We start from the raw sequence: 20,147 nt of genomic DNA on the forward strand, positions 1-20,147 counted from the left end.
AATGCTGCCAGATGTTTTCACGTCTCTACAGCTAAGCTCAGCAAGATAGCTGAGCACGACGCTTTTCTGGTTTTGTCTTTGTAGCGTGTTTGATTCGTCTCTGCTCTTCTAACGAAGAGCAGGTGAAAAATCTTGAATTGCTCTGAATATAGAACTTGGGGAGGGGAGGGGGGGCTATCCGATCTGTATGCAAACACGGAAGTTGCTGTGTAATGAGCCTCCCTTAAGCATATGAGGAATAATGAGTGTAATAATTATAGTAATAGTGCAATAATCAGCAGCGGATGGGGTTTTCTCTGTGTTGGGTTGGAGGAGTTACAGTAAATTATTCGCTGATCCATAATAAAGGTTTTCAGTGACTCAGTCAGGAGCCCCAAAGGCTGAGATTGCTGATCATGAAATTCCAGTGTTTCTTTGCTGGCACCACGGTGCCTTCTTAATGAAACACCTTAAAGTCACCGTAGTCCATAGAGCAGGCATATTTGGTCAGAGGAATGGGGAGGAGGGCAGTGGGATAACTGATGTTGGACCTAGCTGCTGCTGCAGTTATTGCTATTACCGAGTGGGAGTTCCATAGTTCCATTATCTCTTGAAATATCTGAAAAGAAACCAGACTCAATGTGGCTTGTTTGTATAATGGTGGGAAGGAATGTTGATTGTGGAGCATGTGAATTAACTTACATAGTATGTTCCTGGAGGATTTTTGTTTTTTTAATCACCTGATTGTGTTTATGTTTGTTTGGACAGGTACTTTTAAACTAGTAATAGAATTTTCAGAAGAATATCCAAATAAACCTCCGACTGTTAGGTTTTTATCAAAAATGTTCCATCCAAATGGTGAGTAAATCAATTTTATTTAGCCATAACACCCATTAAATATCATGGTGCAGTCATGTATTCTGCAAAGCTCCAGGATGCTCAACAGCTCTCTCTCTCAATCCACTGCCACCTCCTAAGTAGATGTCTAAGGCAGTAGCTGCTTGATGAAAAAATTGAGAATTATGGTGCTGGTAGGAAGCAGCCATCCATCTTTTTCTAATCAATATATATCAACGTGTGCGAGCACTGTCAGCAGGAGCTGCGCTGAGGCTGGCATAAAGGGGGAGTCCTGCTGCAGATCCCTGCCCCCTTCCGTTTTACAGCGCTCCTGTCTGTGCAGACACGTCTCGAGTTGAAGCAGGGAACTGATCAAGCCCAACGTTACTCGTTTCTGTCAGGTGAGGTTTCAGCCAAGTCAGTGCCTTCATGGGCTTCCCCGTGCCAACCAGTGCCAGCACAGGAGGCAGGTGAGAGCGCACGGTCGCAAGGGAGAGCAGAGGGGAAGGAACTGACCCTGCCTCAGTTGTGAGGGCAGCCTGAGAGAGAGTGCTGTGGTTCCTCCTCCAGCTTTTCACAGGTTTTATCCAGTTGTTGGATGCACAAAACAGGGTGTAGCAGTTGGCGTGACAAACCTCAGCTTCTTACAAGCTTCTGTGCTAAGACTCCCGATAGCTGTGCAGACAGAAGTAGAACTTCGGGCACGCTTTTCAGTATTTTCTGTTGTCTGCCTTAGCATCTCTCCTGCTGAGTGCAGAGTGTGTGAAAGCAGAGCACAGAGCCCCCCGTTCAGCACGTGGTGACTGCGAGAGCCTCGGCTGGTGCAGTGCATCCCGTGCCGGCAGCAAATGTCTCTGCTCGCTGGGAGGCATCACACCGGTCTGAATCTGGGCCGGTCACACAGGAGGAGCAAGAAGCTGGGTCTGGGTCTACCAATTCCTGTGTTAGTGCCGTCTTCTTTGGCCCTTCCTCCCTTTCCTCTGAAGTGTTTCGCTACTTCCAGTAATATGTCTCCTTCAAAATACAGGGTGTCAGGCCAGATGAGAGTGTCAGGCATAACTGCTATGCTCTGTCCTAACGCATTAATTTAAACACGGACTGAAGTTGTACAGTAATCAATTCCTTGAATGGTATTTAATGAAAGAATGTAAAATAAATTTGATCATTTCTAAGTGGTATCCATGTTGTATTCACAGTTTATGCGGATGGTAGCATATGTTTAGATATTCTTCAGAATCGATGGAGTCCAACATACGACGTTTCATCTATTTTAACTTCAATTCAGGTAAGTTTGCATCTCTTCAACAATTATGTTGTATTATGCAACTAAGCACGTATAAGTCTTAGTCCCTATTCCAGAACAGACATTCCGTGGTGTGGCTAGCGGGTGTCTGTATCAGGGAACGTCAAATACCTGCAGACTAAGCAGTAGCTTTTTAGGTCGAATAAAGACTAAGGTGCTGACCTAGGTAATTACCGATTTTTGACCTACAAAACCGCCAGTGGATATTTTTACAGGAAAAGTTACTGGTTTGGATTCATTTTTAACTGTTTTCAGTCAAGACAGGCAAGCAGTTGTAGTATTTAAGTAATGTTTGAAATAGTGTAACCTTTTCACAAAGCCTTGGCTTGTGACTTCCTCAAGGAGACAGTACTGCTGAAATCTACTTAATTTGGATTAAGTAAATACGGTGTGGCACAGTAAAAATACACATTTTCTTTTCTCCTGGGTGATCGGTTTTATTTTTTTACAGTGAGGTTTAGGAGCCCCTCTTTAGACCTGAATGACGTTAGTGGTGTAATGGCCAAATAATCAATTGGCGTCATGCTGCTAAAGATGGGATTTGCAGGTTATAAGTTGTTGGGTTTTTTTTTTTTCCCTGTTCTAAAATGTTCTGGTTTGTCTCACTTTTTGTTCTCTCCTTCTTACAGTCTCTGCTTGATGAACCTAATCCAAACAGTCCGGCGAACAGCCAGGCAGCACAACTTTATCAGGAGAACAAACGTGAATACGAGAAAAGAGTTTCAGCTATTGTCGAACAAAGTTGGAATGACTCGTAACAGCTGCTTCGTTACTCTCCATCCTCATAATCATTATGTACAATTTAACTCTCAATAGAAAGGCTACCAGAAATTTCAAGTGCCACAGCTCTAAGAATTTGCATAAAAACTCATCTGCAAACAGAATTAAGCCCTCCAGTTTAGGAAACTTAAAAGCTTGTGTATCTTGATTAACGTACTTTTTATTGCATGGTATGAACTAAGTTATTGCTACATAAATTTGTAATATATCCTGTTTGTATTTTTTTTCCAAGTGTATAATGTTGGTGTGGAGTTTTCATGACAGAATATACACATTTTGTAAATCTGTACTTTTTCAAATATTGAATGCCTTATTTTTGAATTCTTTAGATTTTTAAATTGGAGAAAAAGCACTTAACAAAGTTTTTATATATAAATATTTCATGTAAAACTGTTAAATACATAACCTCAGTGCAAGACATCCTTCTCTCCTTCTGTATCTCTGTCAAAGGGCTAATTTTCAGTCCGTTTTCCCTTTTGCTACATACTGATTATGCCATGCACCTTACAAACAAAACTTAATCCGTGCTATCGTTGTCTTCGCTGTGGATACGTCCGCACCAAAGAGTGTTTGAATTGGTTCTGCGCGTCCTCAGTTGTATGAGGAAGAGTTTTGGAAGCTGCCACCTTAGAGTGGGCAAACAGATGTAACCCTAAACCAGCAACAGAGCTGCAACAGCCCCATCACAGGCTTCGATAATAAGGCAGCACCTTCTATTTTTCAGGGAGATTCTATTTTACCAAGCTGTAAAGTATTCTCATCTAAATATGTCCCATATTCACATATGGATACTGCAATATAGTCCTGAGTATATTCTAATAATTAAACAGGTGTCCCATTAGTTTCGCATGGGATGGGGAAAAATGAATTACCAACAGCAGAGAACGTGACTGTAGATTTAATGGAGTTTTTCTTTGGAACCTGGCGTCACGTCTGTCTCACAGAGGTGCCAAATGTCCTGAAGTTGCCAATTTTAAAGAACTTCGGTTTTGTCTTTGTAAATGTTGATATGCTGATTTCTTCCTTGATTCTGTAAACCACGGCGGATGTTTATAGTACTGAATTAGGCCTTTTTATCCTTCCAGCAGCAAAATTGTAATCCCTTGTCATAATTCCAGACAGCATTACCTACGTATTAAAACTCTCAAGTTCCGTACAAAAAAAATGCAGCTCAACGTTGCCTGAAAAGCAATGAAAGTTTATTTCAGCTGGAAGAGGAAATATTTATTATTTGCCATTGTCATTAGTGAAAGCTAATCCGTGTAAATGCAGTGGAACAGGAATATCAATTTGTAGCTCACCTGCTCCTAAAGTTGTGTGATTTATGGGAGCAGCACTGTGCATTATAAACGCTGCACTTGGAATGCTCTTCAGACAGCTCCGTGTTGGGAGCTCGTGGAGCAAAACCATTGCACCGTAGAATCCAAGATGTTTTAGAAAATTGCAGTGAGTTGCAGAGGCTTAAAAGAATTAGTACTAAGTAATACTAAACTAAAATCTTGAAAAGTCACTTTAAGTAAGTGAATTTACGTTTAAAAGATCTTGAAGCTCCCTTTAATTGGTAACAGAGTCCCCAAAGGACCCAGTTTGCCTTTTCGTAGCAGCGCTTCCAAAGCAGTGGTACAGAACGCAAACCAGCGTCAAGGCAAAGATGCGTACAAATCTAATACCTAAAAGATCACCGGTTCTAAGAATTAGTCAAAATTCTGACTATTCTTCTCACTTTAACCCCCCGTGTCACTATTTATTTTGTTCCTGTGATGAGTGTGAGAAGAGATTCGCCATCCACGAGAGCTCCCATCAGTTTGGTTGTTGCAGCTCAGCCTGGCCACAGACTGACGAAGCTCAGGACATTTGTTTTTTTCCGGGGGGGGCGGTATCTGAGATGGAACCGGGGCGGGCGGAGGTTTAATCAGCGATCAGCGCCGCAAGCGGCGGCAGCCCCGTGAGGTAACGGCACACGCGCGTGCATCTGGGGGCCGAGGAGCCTTCTCTGTGAGGGGCGGCAGGGACTGAGCGACCGCAGAGCCCCCCGTGGGCGCTGCGGGGCGGGACCGAGCCCCCGCAGCTGCTCCCTGCGCGCACACGGGGCGCAAAATTAACGCAAAACCTAATTAAAGGCGCGGGCGGCGAGCCCCCGGGCCCGCGCGGCACCAGGCCGCCGCCGGCAGGAAGCGGCCCGCGCAGCCCCCGGAAGCGCTCCCCCGGCAGCTTCCGCGCTCCGCTCTGCCCCGCGCCTCGTCTGCCCTGGAGGAGCGGGGCGGGGCCGCCCCCCCCCCCCCCCCCCCGTGTGATTTAGGAGTTAATTAGGCGGTGTAATTGTGGCACCGGGGGGTTGGGACAGCGGGGTCACCTCGGAATAGTGCTCATGGCCGTGACCGTGGGGACACGGCTCCTCACGGGGCTTTGGCTCACTGGCAGCAAGCAGTTCACAAACACGTTTTCCCTGTGGGTTCCCAAAGAGTGACCTCAAACCCCTCTGGAATCATGTTTAATTATGCCCGTTACCCGCCCTGGTGCTGCTGTGACACACACACACGTCCCTCACCATTTTTCGGAGGTGTACAGGCAGAGGCGAGGGGGTTTGGCTCTGGGCAGCCTCCTCCAGCAGTTGGCAACCCGGCAACCCTGCCCAGAGCAGGGGGTGAAACCAGGAAATCTTTAAGGCCCTTTTGCACCCAGGCCATCCCATATTTCTGTGGTTTAGCCGCCCTGTGTGCTTGGGGGCGGCCCAGATGGGGGCATTGCCATAGCCAGGCTCAGAGCAGCGCTGCCTCCTGCGTGCCGGCACTGCTGCCGGTCACGGAGGTACCAAGCATCAGCTGCTAACACCGCTTCCTTCAGGTCTTGGTTCCCCGAAGATGTCTCATCCAAACCCAGTCCCAAGCCGCAGCGACGAGACTTGGATCTCCGCGAATGTGATTAACGCGCTCGTGCGCGCGGTCCCGTCGGGATTCCTCGCTGCCGGTGTGGGTAATTGCGGAGTCGAGGCCCTAGGCTGTGAGACGCGAAGGAATCACAGCTTGAGGTGGTGTGTCTGAAGCTTCTTTGTGGGAGGTTTCCTATTAATAGTCAATTAATTCAATGTGTCAAACAAACAGACCTCTAAATACTTAGAGATTAGGAGCTCCCTAATAAAAAAAATTACAGGAAGAAAGGAAGATCGCCCGGTCGTTACACTGGCATTTAGATACTCAAAGTAAGTAGGTAGGAGAATATAGACAGATAGCAAAACACTGTGTTTTGCATGTCAAGGTTCTGTGCGAGCTCTGTTGATGTATATCCAAATGCAGAGGAGAGGAAGAGCCTTATCATCTCGCCAGACTTCCCTACCTAGGGCTTTTATTTGAGGGTTTTACTGTTTGTGGAAACTGTCCCAGGCAAATACTGTGCCTTATTTGTTTAGAGTTGTTTTTTTGGAAGAGGAAAGATGTAATCAGCAGACAATCTGCTATAACGTGTGACTTGGCAAGGAGGCATTCTCCACCTCTCCTTTTGATGGTGCTCCACAGTGCAAAAAAGAATGAAAGGCTCGTTGGACTGCAAATGGGAAACGAGTGACCACGAGACTGAAGATTAGCACAGCTCAGGCATTTGTTTGTATGGTGCCCCAGTTCAGGTCTCTGCTCCAGCCCTCTGCTTTATTTTTTAAGTTTCTGGATAAAATAATTATCTGGCCTTCTTTTCCTGTTTTCATTAATCTTTCAAACAGAAGAGCTTCGTGAGAGTACAAACTACTTTTGTTCCCCTGTAGCATTAAAGTATTCCCCTGGGAAGTAAGAACGTGGGTTCAGAATTCCTCAGGCGAGAAATAAACTCAGGCTCTTGACTGCTGAAGAAATGCACAAAAAAAGAGGATGGCGCCGCCTCCCCCCGTGCTCTGAACGCCCTGACTTGGGCCCATGAAGACCATGAAGCTCGAGGCTCCAGGCATTCCCCTCCGAGCGGGTACCCTGCTGCCCTGCTCCAGGCAGCTGAGCACGCTGCGATCACGCAGGTCCTGTTTCAGGGCACCTGACAAGGTCAGAAGGCGTGAACCTGAGTGTTGTGCTACTCACTGCTACGAACCCTCGCTGGGATCCAGCTCTTGGGCCATACGGAAGGCGTGCAGCCACAGCGCTGAGTGATTCAGGATGCATTCTTTTTTATTAAAAGCTTTCAGGATAAAAACAGCCAAAACTTGGGACACCAAAGAAGAATTGTGTGTTGTTACGTGTGTGTGGATGGTTTTGTCAAACATGAGTTTCACAGTTAACCTCTAGATGCTCTTTTTTTTTTTCTCAATCTCCTACATTAAAACAAGGAAATATACAAAAATCCATTGCCTTGATATTAAAAGACATGGTGTAAGAAGCAAAGGAAAAAGGAGGTAAAGCTAAAAATAAACAAACAAAATATAAAACCATATGCTTCTCTGCTCCTCAGATTGCTCTGAATTCAAAGGACAGAAGTTGTTGTTTTAGAAAATAATGTACCTTGGATTATGCGTCTGTGTATGTACATAGAAGAAAGCTTTTTGAGTTGATTGTTTTAGAATCTTAAAAAAAAAAAAAAAAGGTAGTAATATTGAAATTAAGTGGATCTTAGGATTTTTTTTGTGTGTGTAACATTGTTATTGCACCTTGAGTTTGTCTCATCACAGCTGCCATGAGCAGAGAACAAAAAATGCTCAGAACTTTTTAGACTCCGATAATGACTGTAATTAGCATCACAAGGCTGTGGAAATTGCAATATTCCCTAAAGGTTTCTTGTCATTCTCCCATGTTTCTGCAGTGGAAATGGAGATTTTAAAACAGGATATCTTCTGTGTTTGGTACTGTCCCACTACTGATAGTATTCCAGCCTCCATGGATGTGCAAATCCGTTTTAATACGTGGGTCAGAATGAAATTCCTGAGCTGGTCTGTGTGAAAGCTGTATCCTGCCAGAAAGTAAAGACACTGCTCCTAAACAGCATACGTTGTTCAGCATCCAAAATGAAGCCTTTTTCTTTATGATGTGGTCGAAGCACGTAGCATGGGACTTTCTGAGCCGGTGGACATGTCAGTAAAAGAAAGTGCATTTTAAAGTCCCAGCATGAGAACGTTTTAATCAGGAGTTCGATGATGTCATAAAGTAAATTATTTTTACCCTTATGCACGTGCCAGGGCTGGGTCAAACTGCAGCATAAGGGCGGCATTATGGTATCATGGTGCTGACTGATTTATTGGAGGCCTCGCTGTAGAGGCCGTTCGTGTCGGAGGTGGATGGGCTTCGCCGCCGAGCCTCCACCTGTAGCACGGAGCAATCAGTCCTCCGCCCGCGCCACTGAAAAGATCGTGTGTTCCTGTCCTTGTTTGTTAAATTTGGGTCATTACCTGCTGTGGCTGACTAATTCCTGAGCTGAGTACTTTTGGCAGCTGTCAATTGGGTGCACATACCGAAGGCTGAACCCCGGAGCCGGGGGGGTGCTGCAGCCCCAGCTGAGGCTCGTCTGCTCCCCTGGGGATGGGGCACCGAGGGGAACCTGAAGTGTTCTCCAGCAACCCATTTGGCCAGAGCAAGGTCACCCCGAGCTTCTGCGACCCGCGTTGGTTTCTATCCTAGATAAGCCCTTGCTTACAAATCTCCGAACAGGTCCCGAGTTGAACTCGAGTTCAGTCTCAGCATCGGGTTATTAATAACAGTGTTCGTTATTGTCACCGCCCGTTATTTATTACATATGTTTCGGCTTACTCAGCCTTCGCTGGGTAAGAAGGGAACAGCGTGAGTTCGGGCTGTCGTCCAGGACTCTGCCACACAAATACGATGTCCAGTAAATGTAAATGTTGCCATTTTTAATACTTCGTGTTATTGCTATTGTGATGGGAGTAGAAGGAATTTGGTTCTGAGCTATGGTACTTCGCACAGACTGAGGCAGATTGTCTTCGATGACTGACCAAAACCGGGAAGAAGACAGAAATGCCATCTCCTTTGAATTAATTATGAACCACACAGCTCTTGCTATTATCTGTTTACACATTATTGGCCTTGTGATGTGCTGGTGAGAGATTTCCTTTCACTGTCTGGTCCAAATATACTTTAAGTCCAATTTCATTTAAAAGACTGCTCGCTTTACTTGTTGAAAGGGTCATTGTGTTAGTTATTACAGTGTTTTCTTTGTGCTCGCTTTTCCCAAATTCCAGTAACTATTTTGTAGAAAAGTTTGAAAGTGAACTTTTGATGCCTGTGAAAGCTGCTTCATTGACTTTATTGACTCCAGAGCCTGAAGTTCTTTATCCACGGAGATCTTTAAAAGGACACTAAAAAGTTTCAGCCAAAGCTTATAGAATTTGGTACTTATGGTTAAGTATTATAGGCCCAATGCTGTTCCCATGGAGACCTAAAGGAATTTTTCCATTGAATTAAGTGGTAGCAAAGCCTACCCTTTATTGAGTGGGATAAGGAGTAAACTGGGGAACTCTGTTGTTACTGGGTTTGTTTGCGTGCTTGCTCTTCCGTAGAAAGAAATAAGTCAGGAGAAATTACTGATATTTGCATTGTGATTCATCTGCTTTCTGCTCGCCGTGTTTGTAGATAAGGCTGTGTTTGTGGTTACAGAGCAATAAATAGCCCGAGAGGCGAAGGCAGAGCTCTCCGTTTCACTCACGGCTCGCATCTTTCTCTGGAAATCTGGGTGTGAGGAGCGCGTTGCAGTCCTGCACCCACCTCCTGTCGGGGAGGACAGCAGTGCTGCCCCTGGGCGCTGTCAGCAGGTCCTGGGGTGCTGGGGGCTGAGCACCACCCGCTCGTAAGGGCGCTCTCGTGTAAATTTATTAAAACAGTAACTTGTTAGCAGTGAAATCCCAATTACTTACTGTTATACAAAGAAACCCCAGCTATGCTCACACTTAGAAAGAGTTTTTCCCTTCTGGAAGTTTGGGCTTTAGCTCAGGGAGTTGTCACAAGTCCCTGGTGGGCCCGGCCACGTCCCCAGTGGGTGCAGTGCTCCGAGTGAGGTCTCTGCCTGCGTTCTGAAACACGCCTAGGGCCAGGTCCTGCAACTACTGCCTCTGAAAATCCCTAGTAATTTACTTGGGAAGAGAAAACAGAGGCCTAACGCTGTGCAACATGCTGCTCAGTTTTATTTATGAATTTGTTTTTTGGTCGGAACTGTCAGGAAATCCAAGACTACTGAAGTCAACAGATTTCTGATTGATTTAAATGGGTGAGGATTTGGTCTATAATGAAGTCCTTTCATTTTGGATCACTGTGAGATTTCTCATGTTCTTTCTCAGGGCCTTATGACACATTCACTCCATCCTTGCCTGAAACAAAGGGAAATTATACTATCATAGTCTCCCTTTAAATATTTTCTATTTGACGGCCTACTGAAAAGGCTCCAGAGGCAAATTCTTGGTTTAGAAGTTGCTATTTATGCCTAGACACATCTGAATGTCGTTACACTATGAATGTTCTGGATTGCTTGCCATTTTCTTTGTAAAGATGTACGAGTCTAGAGAGAGAGTGCGTTATTTTAAATTAACTCGAAGTAGGCTTTAACCGTCTCAGGGTTCTGCTTGTTGCAACTGGCTCCCTTGATAAAAATACATAACAACATAAGCATCACCACAAGCAAAATTCGCGCGTGTTGGTGTTACAAAGCAATGGGAAAACATGTTTGCAGTGCGTGGCGTTGGGCTCTTGTAGCACACCAGTACTGGACGTATTAGGGCGTCGCAGACCTCTGGTCATGGCCAGGAGCCTGCACGAGCAGAGCCAGCGTCGTGGCCTCGTTCCAGGGGCTTTCGGTCCCAGCATAAGGGAGGTGATGACAGGGAATGAAGTCAGGCACACAAGTAGAAGAAAATAACAAAACGATAAGAACTGCCAAGAAGGATAGTTGGCTCACTGTTCCTAATCATCTTTTTAATAACTAAATAGATAAGTTTGGCAATTCATACACTTCATTGGAAAATATATATAATTACAGAGTTATGCACACCTGAAGGAAGAACCCAGACTGTCCTCAGTACAGTTTCAGCTCCAGAAACAGGCTACAGGTTTTCATAGACCAGGTGATTTCCCTTCCACCTCTATTTTTGTGCAATTCCGTCATTCTAAAAACAATCTCTGAAGTGTTCTAGAGTACCAGAAATTAAACTGCTACATGGTTTGTTCTTTCTTAGAAACTGAATCTTCTTACCAAGCAGGTAGAAGTTAGGGAGGACCAACACGACAAGCAGCCTAGCTCTCATCCCAGCTGTGGCTCTAACGAAGCTTGCACCTCTGCTTAAAGAAGGGTGGACTCCAAACTCTTGTAATTAGTCTGCCTTGCTGTCTTGTGCCTATGTTAACTGCAGGCGTTAAATACAGAATTTTCTATTTTTTTCTGAGAAACAGATCCATGCCAATCACAAGACTCGTTGTCCCTGAATTCAGTGGGGCAGGGCAGGACTCATGACAGGGTTAGGGAAACGCTGGGCACGTGCGGGTTCAAATCTTCAAGTTGGCACAGCCACGACGTGTACGGCACAGGGCAGTTAGCTGTGGCACCAGGGCAGGTTAGGAACATTCAACGTGAGTGGGGAGTTTGGGCAGCGTCTTCAGGGACATTTCACCTCTAAACCTATTAAAATAGAGGTCATCTGTATACAGGAGAAGAGGGAAACTCCTCGGTTTTACATCACCGTAAAGCATGCCAAATGTCATTAGATATCTGCGTATCAGTTTATCCAACTTAATTGTCTTACTGCTGACTGCACGGTTCCATTCATTTTGAAAGGACGCAGAAAACACTTCAAATGAACGATCAAAGGAGTATTTTACTCTTTTCACATTCAGAGTGTGGAGCCTATGAAACATTTATGCAGGAAATGAAATATTAGGGCCTGACAGATATCTCTAACGTCACTGCGTAAGCAGGTTATCTGGAGATTTCTAGTACAAACAATCCAGCGCTTTGATGAATACATGAGCAATGCCATTACAGGAGTTTGGAGGTAAGATTGCATTGGTGTAGAAGTTCCAGTCACTTCAACAACTCTAATAAAGCCTGAAAATTAACAATCTATTAAAATGGGTGCTGGCAGTGAAATTTACATCTTTCTTCATCACTGTGTTTCTTAACCAAAGAACAAGAGAGCATTTTGCTTCACAGTGTAAATAATATCTTGGTCGAGCAGGGGGCTAGGAGTATGAGAAAGGCGCTGCATGGCAGCCTAGCTCATAGGGAATTTTGCAAGTAGATCAGGAAAATGTTGCGGACCTGCATGGAGCTTGGTGGTCATAGCTCTGTGTTTGTCGTTGGTTTTGTGTGTGAAGTTTGCCTGGGATTTTGACACTATTTCACTCAGCATTGTCATCAAAACAATGGAGACCCTCTCTGTTAGCTGAAGTGGTTTGGAGCTCTGAGACCTTTGATGGTAATTACGTTGCTTCAAACGTCGAGATCTTCAGAAGCGTATCACTTCTGGTGATATAAACCTAAGCAGCTTAGGCGATATAAACCTAAGTGGCTTAATAGCTCCACGATGCCATATAATGTACTGGGAATCTCCCTGCGCAGAGAATCTAATAGGGGAAATCTGAGTCACGGTGGCAGCCTTAACAAACAGGAAGGCAGCGAAGTGAAGTGAGTGTGTGGGGAGCTCGGAGTAGGTGAGCCGCTGATCTGCTATTTATAGAGGCGCCGAGAGGCTCGGAGACAGCAGCTCCAGGCGGGGACACTGCCGGGTGCTCCACGGAAATTATTCCTCTTCAGAGCTGCAACAGAAACAGAATTTGTAGCTGGCATAGCCTCAGAGTGCCCTGATTGTACAAACGCGTGGACGTGCCACAAAGGCAGTTTTTGTTGAGAGCCTGGAGCGTAGCACGTTTTAGCCACGCGGACTGCCCAATTTTAACTGTCTGTTCCCTTGCGAGCTTGTTTTATTTCAACAGCGAAAGAATGAAATGATGCTGTGCGTCTTTTGAACTGTCTGAGCCTTTACACCGCCAGCAGTTTCCTCTCATTATTATAGGCTGTAATTCCGGAATTAATCTGGCCCGGTGTATTTACTGGAAGATTCTCTCTCTGGTCGACCAGTTCGGAAACTGGAGTTACGGGACGTCAACACAGTGACATCTCTTTGTGCGGGACACTGGTGACTACAGAATCCAGGTGCTCCCACTGACCACCAGCAGCCTGAAGCGGAGGCAAGGAGCCCGTCCCTGCCTCGGCCGGAGGGCAGGGCGCTGTGCTGCGGGCGGGTGCTGGCCCCTCCAGCGGGGCTCTGGCGGTCCCTGCGCCTCCGTCACTTCAGTCAGAGAGCCATACGTGCAATTGTCCTGATAGGAGGAAAAAAATCCAGTTAAAAGAAGCTATAAACAGATGTTATAATCCTGCTTCCGGGTTGGAAGTCTTGTCATGAAATATTTTCTCCTGAAACGTTTTCTCCTAAGATATTTCCCATCATTCTGTCAGAAGAAAAAAAAAAACAAAAGCAAAAAAAACCCCACCACATTTCTATCCCTAAAGTCCATGAATCTAGCTCTGCCTCCGGCTAGAGCCGTGTGTCCATCAAAGTCCGGGATCAATGTCATGCTTGTTTCACGGATTCTGAATTGAGGACTTAGGGCCCGGCTCTGCGAGTCTGCCTGGTCTTAAATCCTGATGAGTTCACCGAGCGCTGAAGGAGCTCATCACCTCACAGGATCAGGCAGGTATTGAAGGCAGTGGAGCCGCTCTGAAGCCCATGTCACACGCTTAGAAAGGTCAGTTACATATTTACAAAAGCCCGTCAGAGCTGAATTGTGCCCTGATTGAGATTACGCTGGGAGCCAGGCATGTGACCGTGTTGCTGTTTGCATTATTTCCCGAGAAGGTAAAATTCAGGCGTTTATTTTTCCTGTTTTCACACAACACAAAGCTAGCAGGCTGATTTGTATTCAACTGCTGCATATTGAGGCTGGTCATCAGTCTTGTAAATGGTAGATAGGAGGAACAGCTATAGCAGCGAAATATTTCCCCTGTTTTAGCAGAGATTCCAGCTGTAGCCCTCCAACACCCGATAACCCAGAGCAGGAGCGATGTGTCTGGCGTTCTCTGCCCCACACTTCCAGTTATGTATGCTGTGATGTGCAGGAAGGAGGGAGACGTGTGCAATCTCCATTCTTGTTAACAGGAATTGTGCACCTAATTCTCCGGGCATTGTACTGGAAATGAACGAGCGGGATGTGTTCTGCATCAGCAAAAAGGCTGCCTCATTCAGCTGGAAGGAGAACATGCGCTATAACTTAGGAGTAAAGAAAATCGCTGTAAACGATTTCTTTAAACAGTCTGCTAGGTTTTTCCCTAAATTTCTGCTGAGAGTGAAGATTCTGCCGCATTTATTTCCTCCTTTTTCCTACCCAATTGCTAACCTTTCAGTTGCATGCATTTCTGCTGCTTCTAGCACTTTTCATTCTGATGGCAGTTTTTCATCTCCTCACTAGCTTATGGCTAAAGCAGTCCTTCTGACAGGAATTGTAGTTATTTACTCCCCAGAAAAACGATTTGCTCCCGCTCTCTCTCATCCTCAGGGGAAGGGTTTCCTCCTGTCTCCCCTCAACAGATCCATCCTCCGGTTCCCCCACGTCACACAAACGTCTTCTCTGCAGGTGTAAACACCGGGCGACAGCACCTTCGTGAGATGTTTTCAAGTTATTCTTAGTTCATACGTTGCTTAAATCAGGCCTGAAATTTTCCCGGCTGGGTACTCAATTAATAAAGACGCACTGGTGTGCACACGCGTCATTACGGTAATAATTCGGTGACTTGCTCTGTCTGAAAGCTGCCGAATGCTTCAGAGAAGTGCCATGAAGCACTGTTAATCGCACTGCAGAGACTCAAAAAAACCAGGAGGAATGGACTCAGTTACACAGCAAGTCACTAAAAGTCCAAATGCACGTGGCCTGCTTCGGGCCTGGGCTTAAAGAGTTGGTGAGGAGCACCTGGGTGTCATTTATTGTAAAGATTGTCCGTCTGTCCTTCTGGGCGCAGGCAGGGATGCTGACCTGGGTGACAGGCGGAGGAGATCTGTTCTCTGTAAGAGACTGGCAGGAGTGGAAAGTCTGCAGCAGGAAGGAGTAAAGAGAAATGTGTAAGTGCTGCTAAGAGGGGACGTGTCTGGTGGTGCAAGGAGCCACGACTGCTGGATGCAGGCACGCTGCGGGGCTGGAGGACCACCCTTAACAGGGAGCCCTGACAGCATCCTGCAGAGTGAGAGCAGAGGCTGAGCGATGGTGTGGGATCTGAAGGGCCTGCAAGTGCCCGGAGACGTTTAATGCTCTGCTTGAATCTGTGTATATGCCTGGGCTATCAAGGAGTAAATGCCCTGTGGTTCTTTTAGATGTTCCTCTGAGAGCCCTGTACATAGCGTGCTTGTTCAGTCATTATTCCTGAAGGATTAAACTATAAGCTGAAGTACCCTTAAGTGCGGAGCTCAAGTGAGGGTGGTTTTCGAGTGCCCGGCAGTCTCACAGCGGCTGGAATGCAGGATCTCATTCCCAGCTGTAATGCTGAGCCCCTGCGCAGGGCTGTGGTCGGTGCCTGCAGAGCCCACCCTCTGTCGGCCCCTATCCCTCCCAGATCGATCGGAGGCGGGCTGAGGACAGCCATCTGTGTAAAATGGAAAGTGGTCTTCACATATTAAATTAAAAAGCCACTTAGAGTGCCACCGCTGCTTGGATTTTCCACTTTCTGGGGACAGTGTCTCAGCCCTCACGGGCTGTAGGGCTGCTCCAGGAATGAATAATTATACGAGGTCTGGCTGCCGCACTGCTTGGACAATTCTCATGTTTCTTCCTATGTATGAGCATGTACAGGTAAAACACAGCCTGCAGCTCATAGCTTCTAAATTCTACCAAAATCACCGTGCCTGAATTTGGCGCTGGCTGGGCGTTCCTGGTAGGCAGAGGGCTGCGGGACGGGTGTGAGAAGTGACCCTACAAAGCCGGGAGGAGCAGAGGTCCCCGCTGGCCATTTCCAGCCGATGAACATGGCATACGGCTTAGCAGCTGTATTTTGCACCTGGTGCAGATGAGCGTGGCCAGACCTACTGAAATCTTCATCGCATGCTGTCACCTCTCTGGTGGTTTTGTACACAGAGGTCCCTCCCCCGAGCCCTGCCCAGGGCAGGCGGCTGTAGTCCTGTGAGGCTCGGATGGATTTTTGACTTCTCCCCTCCACCCGGGGCAGGACAAGCTGCCTTGCTCCTGGGGGATTAGTCCCAGATGGGGCTTCTTGTGTGTAGGTTGAAGGCACATTATCAGCAGCCTCGGGTCTCCTGTGAAATGCCAAAATGATCTTGAGATGGGAGAAGAAGACAGCTCTTCCCTACAGCTCTGTGGACAACTCCTGCAGGCATTAATAAAACGCCGTGCACAGCCCTGCTTCCTCATGCAGGAGGCCAGGGAAGCCAAGCACAGCTGGGGTTATGCCTTAGGTTAGACCCGTCAGACATCAGTGCGATCTCAATACAGATGCATCTACAAAAGCTGGCTCTCGGGTTGTATTCAGCGGAAAGGATGGCTTTCCTTTTCCATCTGGGCAGGTTTACTGCAGATTTACACTCCTAGCCTGAAGAATTACTGGTGGTGTGGCTGCATTCACCAGTACATCCATGCAGATCGAGCAGTTTTCTTCCTTTATTTTTGGCTGTCTCGTCATTTTGGGGTTTTGTTTTCGTCTTCGGTCTGGCAGCTCTGTGTTGTAAAGGAAGTCTGTCTGTTGAAGCACCTATGCAGTAGCACACTTTTCATCATGTTTGCTTTCCTTGTGCAGGTTGTTTGTTACTGCTGGGATGATTCTACAGTTACTGTTCATTGCTAATTATTAATCACCCAGTACAAAGTAGTTCTTTCTTTGCAACCCTGGGGATAAATTTGAGAACATCAGATTTATTTTTCCAAACTAGTGTAGACCTATAGTTTTTGTGTTGCCCCTAGGTTTTCATACTGCAGACTTGGCCAGTCAAGCATGCAAAATCTGGTGAAATAAACCCCAGAGACCCGGTCTGAAATGTGCCTTTCACTGTCCGGAGTTCTCTTCTGCCCAAACTCAGCACACACGGCTTCATAATGATTAATTACTCTAAACCAGGTAATGAAAAAAGTGGAATGGATGGACTCCACGAAAGCATACCATTTAAAAGCATTAATTTTATTTTCTTGTGGTGCAAACTGTCGGTAATCAAATTTCCATTACCCAGTGATGGGTGTGAACAGACAAGGAAAATACTGAGTCAACAGAATACCAATTAGAGATCTGTGAGTATCCTACTTTAAACACGGCAAAGAGGTAAGGAGATATTTCCCCAGGAGGCTGACCTTCTAATGACTAAGCATGAAAAAAGTCCTTCTATTTTTCCTCCTGCTGAGTATCATCCTCTGCTTCAGGGTGTGCCAGCAGATCAACCAAAGGAAAGGTGTCTGGTCAGAGCCTGTAGCAAGGATTTGGCATGGGCAGAAATAGCGAACAAAACTTTTCTCAAGTGTCCTCTGAAGATGGGAGCAAAAGTGTTTTGCTTTCTAAATTGTCCTAGTTGATCTTGATCTAAAATTCTTCTAAAATCATGGAGAAGCTTAGAAGTATAATAAATGCTGGATCTGTGGTATGTTTCCTCCATTGCCTTGTGTTTCGGATGCAGGGTGCAGTTACAGGTGGTTGTTGGTGCTGGCTGAAACCTTAACCCCTCATTGTGAAAACATGAGAAGCAGCAGCCGTCCTAGTGCCGGGGAGGAGGCAGCTTCATGTTCTCCTGACCCAGAAGACTGGGTAATCGGGAGAAGTAGTGCTCGATCCACCCTGACTTTGTTACGGTCGTTGTGCCTTTTTCAGTCATGTAAATTTCCTGGTTTTCATCTCAAAACTGTATGTCTTAGCTGCATCGCACACAAGTTGTGAGATTTAATTAATATTAGTGAAGCACATTACGGAAAGTTAGCCATAGAGAGGAGATTCTTTAAAAGGTGAAATCATAATAATAATGATCAGAGTGTCTGTGTTGCTTGGATACTGAGAGCTGTCCTGCTCTGCTCCTCTGTACTTGCGTTTCATTGCAGTCATTTCCCCCCACCTTGGGGAAAAGGAGTTTTAAAAGAGAGAAATTATTCCATTGACAGTCATGACTACGAAGAAAATTATTTTTTTCTGAGCTTTATTTTTGGGGGGAATTTGGTCTTAGGTCTGCCAGCTGCAGGCCACAGAGATTTGTTAGCAATAGTCCACCAAAAGAGTAAAAACTGGCAGGCAATAGTCCCGGCTGGTGTAGAGCACGTTGCTTGTTTGTTTGCTTGTTTGTTTTGGGAGCATCTTTTGAGCACTCCTCATTGCTCATTTTTCCACTCTTGTCTTCAGAATTTTTGGGAGCGGTTCCCAACCAGATGACGTATCTGCCAATCCATCCGTTTCCCAGCATAGACCTTGGCCATTAATCTGCAAACACGTGCCTCGTCCATTTCAGCAGCTGCACGTATTCCGCAGCTTTTAGGTACGGCCTTGAAATAACGCAACTGCATACTCTTGAAAGACCTGCAGCACAAGTACACAAGCTTAAAAATAATCATGAGTGGCGTATTCAGCTAATCAGGAGTTCCGATTGTCTAGGTATCAAATCAGGCGTATTTAGTAGAATAAAGCAGGTAGTCACCACTGGAGCCTGATTACGTTTTTTAAGAGTGCTGCCTGATTAGATTAAACTTTGTGCCCTTTACGGCTGATTTGGAGTAAATGGGAAAAATCAGAGCTGGGACCCAGACACATGAGCTGGTCCAGATTTTGAGTATGAAAAATTCAGGACTCAAAATCAGACCAGATCCAGGTTTTATACTGAGGCCCCTGCCTGCACAGTGTTCTGATTCACACTTCTGCAAGTAACAGCTTTGTGGTGTTCCTGGGTAGGAAACGACTGTTTGGTACTGCCCTTTATGTAGAAATAAATGACTTAATTCTTAAGGACCTGCAAAGTCATGTGCCCTTCGTACTGAGTTCACTTGAAGCAAAGATAAAGTGCTGAAACTCCGAGTGGTTTAGAGGTACACAGAAATATGCATAAGATATTTCATCAGTTCCTACAGTTTGCGATCCGGCATCTTTGCAGGTTAGCACATGTATTCTGTTTAAGCCTTTTGATTAATTACATAGTACCAAAAGCATACATATTTATAGCTTGCAGAATTAGATAAATTCTCCAGATGTGGCTTCCTTTTAGTCAAGTAGAGATGAATGCAGATCAAAGCCTTTGATCTTTACCCTGACTAAAACTCGCTGCTGACACAAGCCTCTGGAAAATCATGCAGCAAGGGGAGCTGACCACTCTGAGCTTTGATACAGGAGCAGCTAAAACAAAACCTATGGGAAAAAAACTTCACAGAGGGTATGTCTATACACACCATTGAGTCTCTACTAGTGGAGGTGGAAGGCAGTAGTCAATGAACCCTTTCTCTTAAACAACGTCTTTAAATAGATTGATTTTATGCCCCAGCCCAGAAATGATTTAAGACTTTTCAGTGCATGCATATCCTCTGTGATACATGGAACTGGCAGAAAGTGTCATCGTGAGCTAGTTTATAGCCTCAATTAAGGCTATTTCCATTGCTCCAGATGTGTAAAGCAGACTTATAGCTGAGTTCCTGGTATAGTGAAATCCCTGGTGTGTCCTAGGATCAGCACTGCCAGCTCAATGATATCTTCTTCATGACCCTTGGAAAAAATGATGAATAGCCAGAGAACTGCAAACTCAGACCGAACTCTGGCGACGTGAACGCTTGAGAAGTCGTAGCCAGCTAGAGAGAGACCACAGTCTGAAACCCTTATCTTGTACCACGGGCTATCCTGGCAGCCACAGCTGCAGAGCAATGCAGAACGCCGTGGGACACCTCTGCCTGTCTCTGCAGCTTCATGAGCCACACAGCACAGCCATAAAACCACCCAGCTCTTTGGGGGGTGCTGTCAAGAGAGTTCTGACTCACATGGGGTCATGGGCTGTTCCCTGAGTTGTCTCGTACAAATGACACTGATACTGCACAAAAAATCCACGTATCTTTTGATTCAGACATGCTAACATCAGAAGAAAAAACATATTCAAGGGCACAATGGACTACGTGACCCACAGTGACCTGGACAAGGGCCTAAAACCTAGAGGAAAAAGGGTTATTAGTAATGAAGAAACAAGGAGAGTGAATGGGCTGCTCGTCCATCCAAGGGGAAAGTATAAATGGAAAAGGCAGAAAATCAAATGTAGCTACAAAAGGCATCAGGGTTAAGAAGA

The 20,147-nt window shown here is 45.8% G+C and overlaps 1 protein-coding gene across 3 annotated transcripts in view; it reads left to right on the forward strand.

The window, feature by feature from the left end:
- Positions 1-3,319, forward strand: part of UBE2B (ubiquitin conjugating enzyme E2 B) — a 33,630-nt gene extending 30,311 nt beyond the window's left edge. For 2 of the 3 annotated variants that reach the window (XM_040574004.1, XM_040574002.1), the window contains 4 exons: positions 748-837; positions 1,143-1,217; positions 2,013-2,101; positions 2,749-3,319. In XM_040574004.1, coding sequence (XP_040429938.1) covers positions 748-837; positions 1,143-1,217; positions 2,013-2,101; positions 2,749-2,877 — 383 coding nt within the window. In that variant the 3' untranslated portion in view covers positions 2,878-3,319. The remainder of the gene's footprint in view (positions 1-747; positions 838-1,142; positions 1,218-2,012; positions 2,102-2,748) is intronic. The other variant, XM_040574003.1, reaches the window with a different exon arrangement.
- The last annotated feature ends 16,828 nt before the right edge of the window (positions 3,320-20,147 follow it).

Source organism: Cygnus olor, chromosome 14 (genome assembly GCF_009769625.2).
Source record: "Cygnus olor isolate bCygOlo1 chromosome 14, bCygOlo1.pri.v2, whole genome shotgun sequence".
In the NCBI taxonomy this organism is placed as follows: Eukaryota; Metazoa; Chordata; class Aves; order Anseriformes; family Anatidae; genus Cygnus; species Cygnus olor.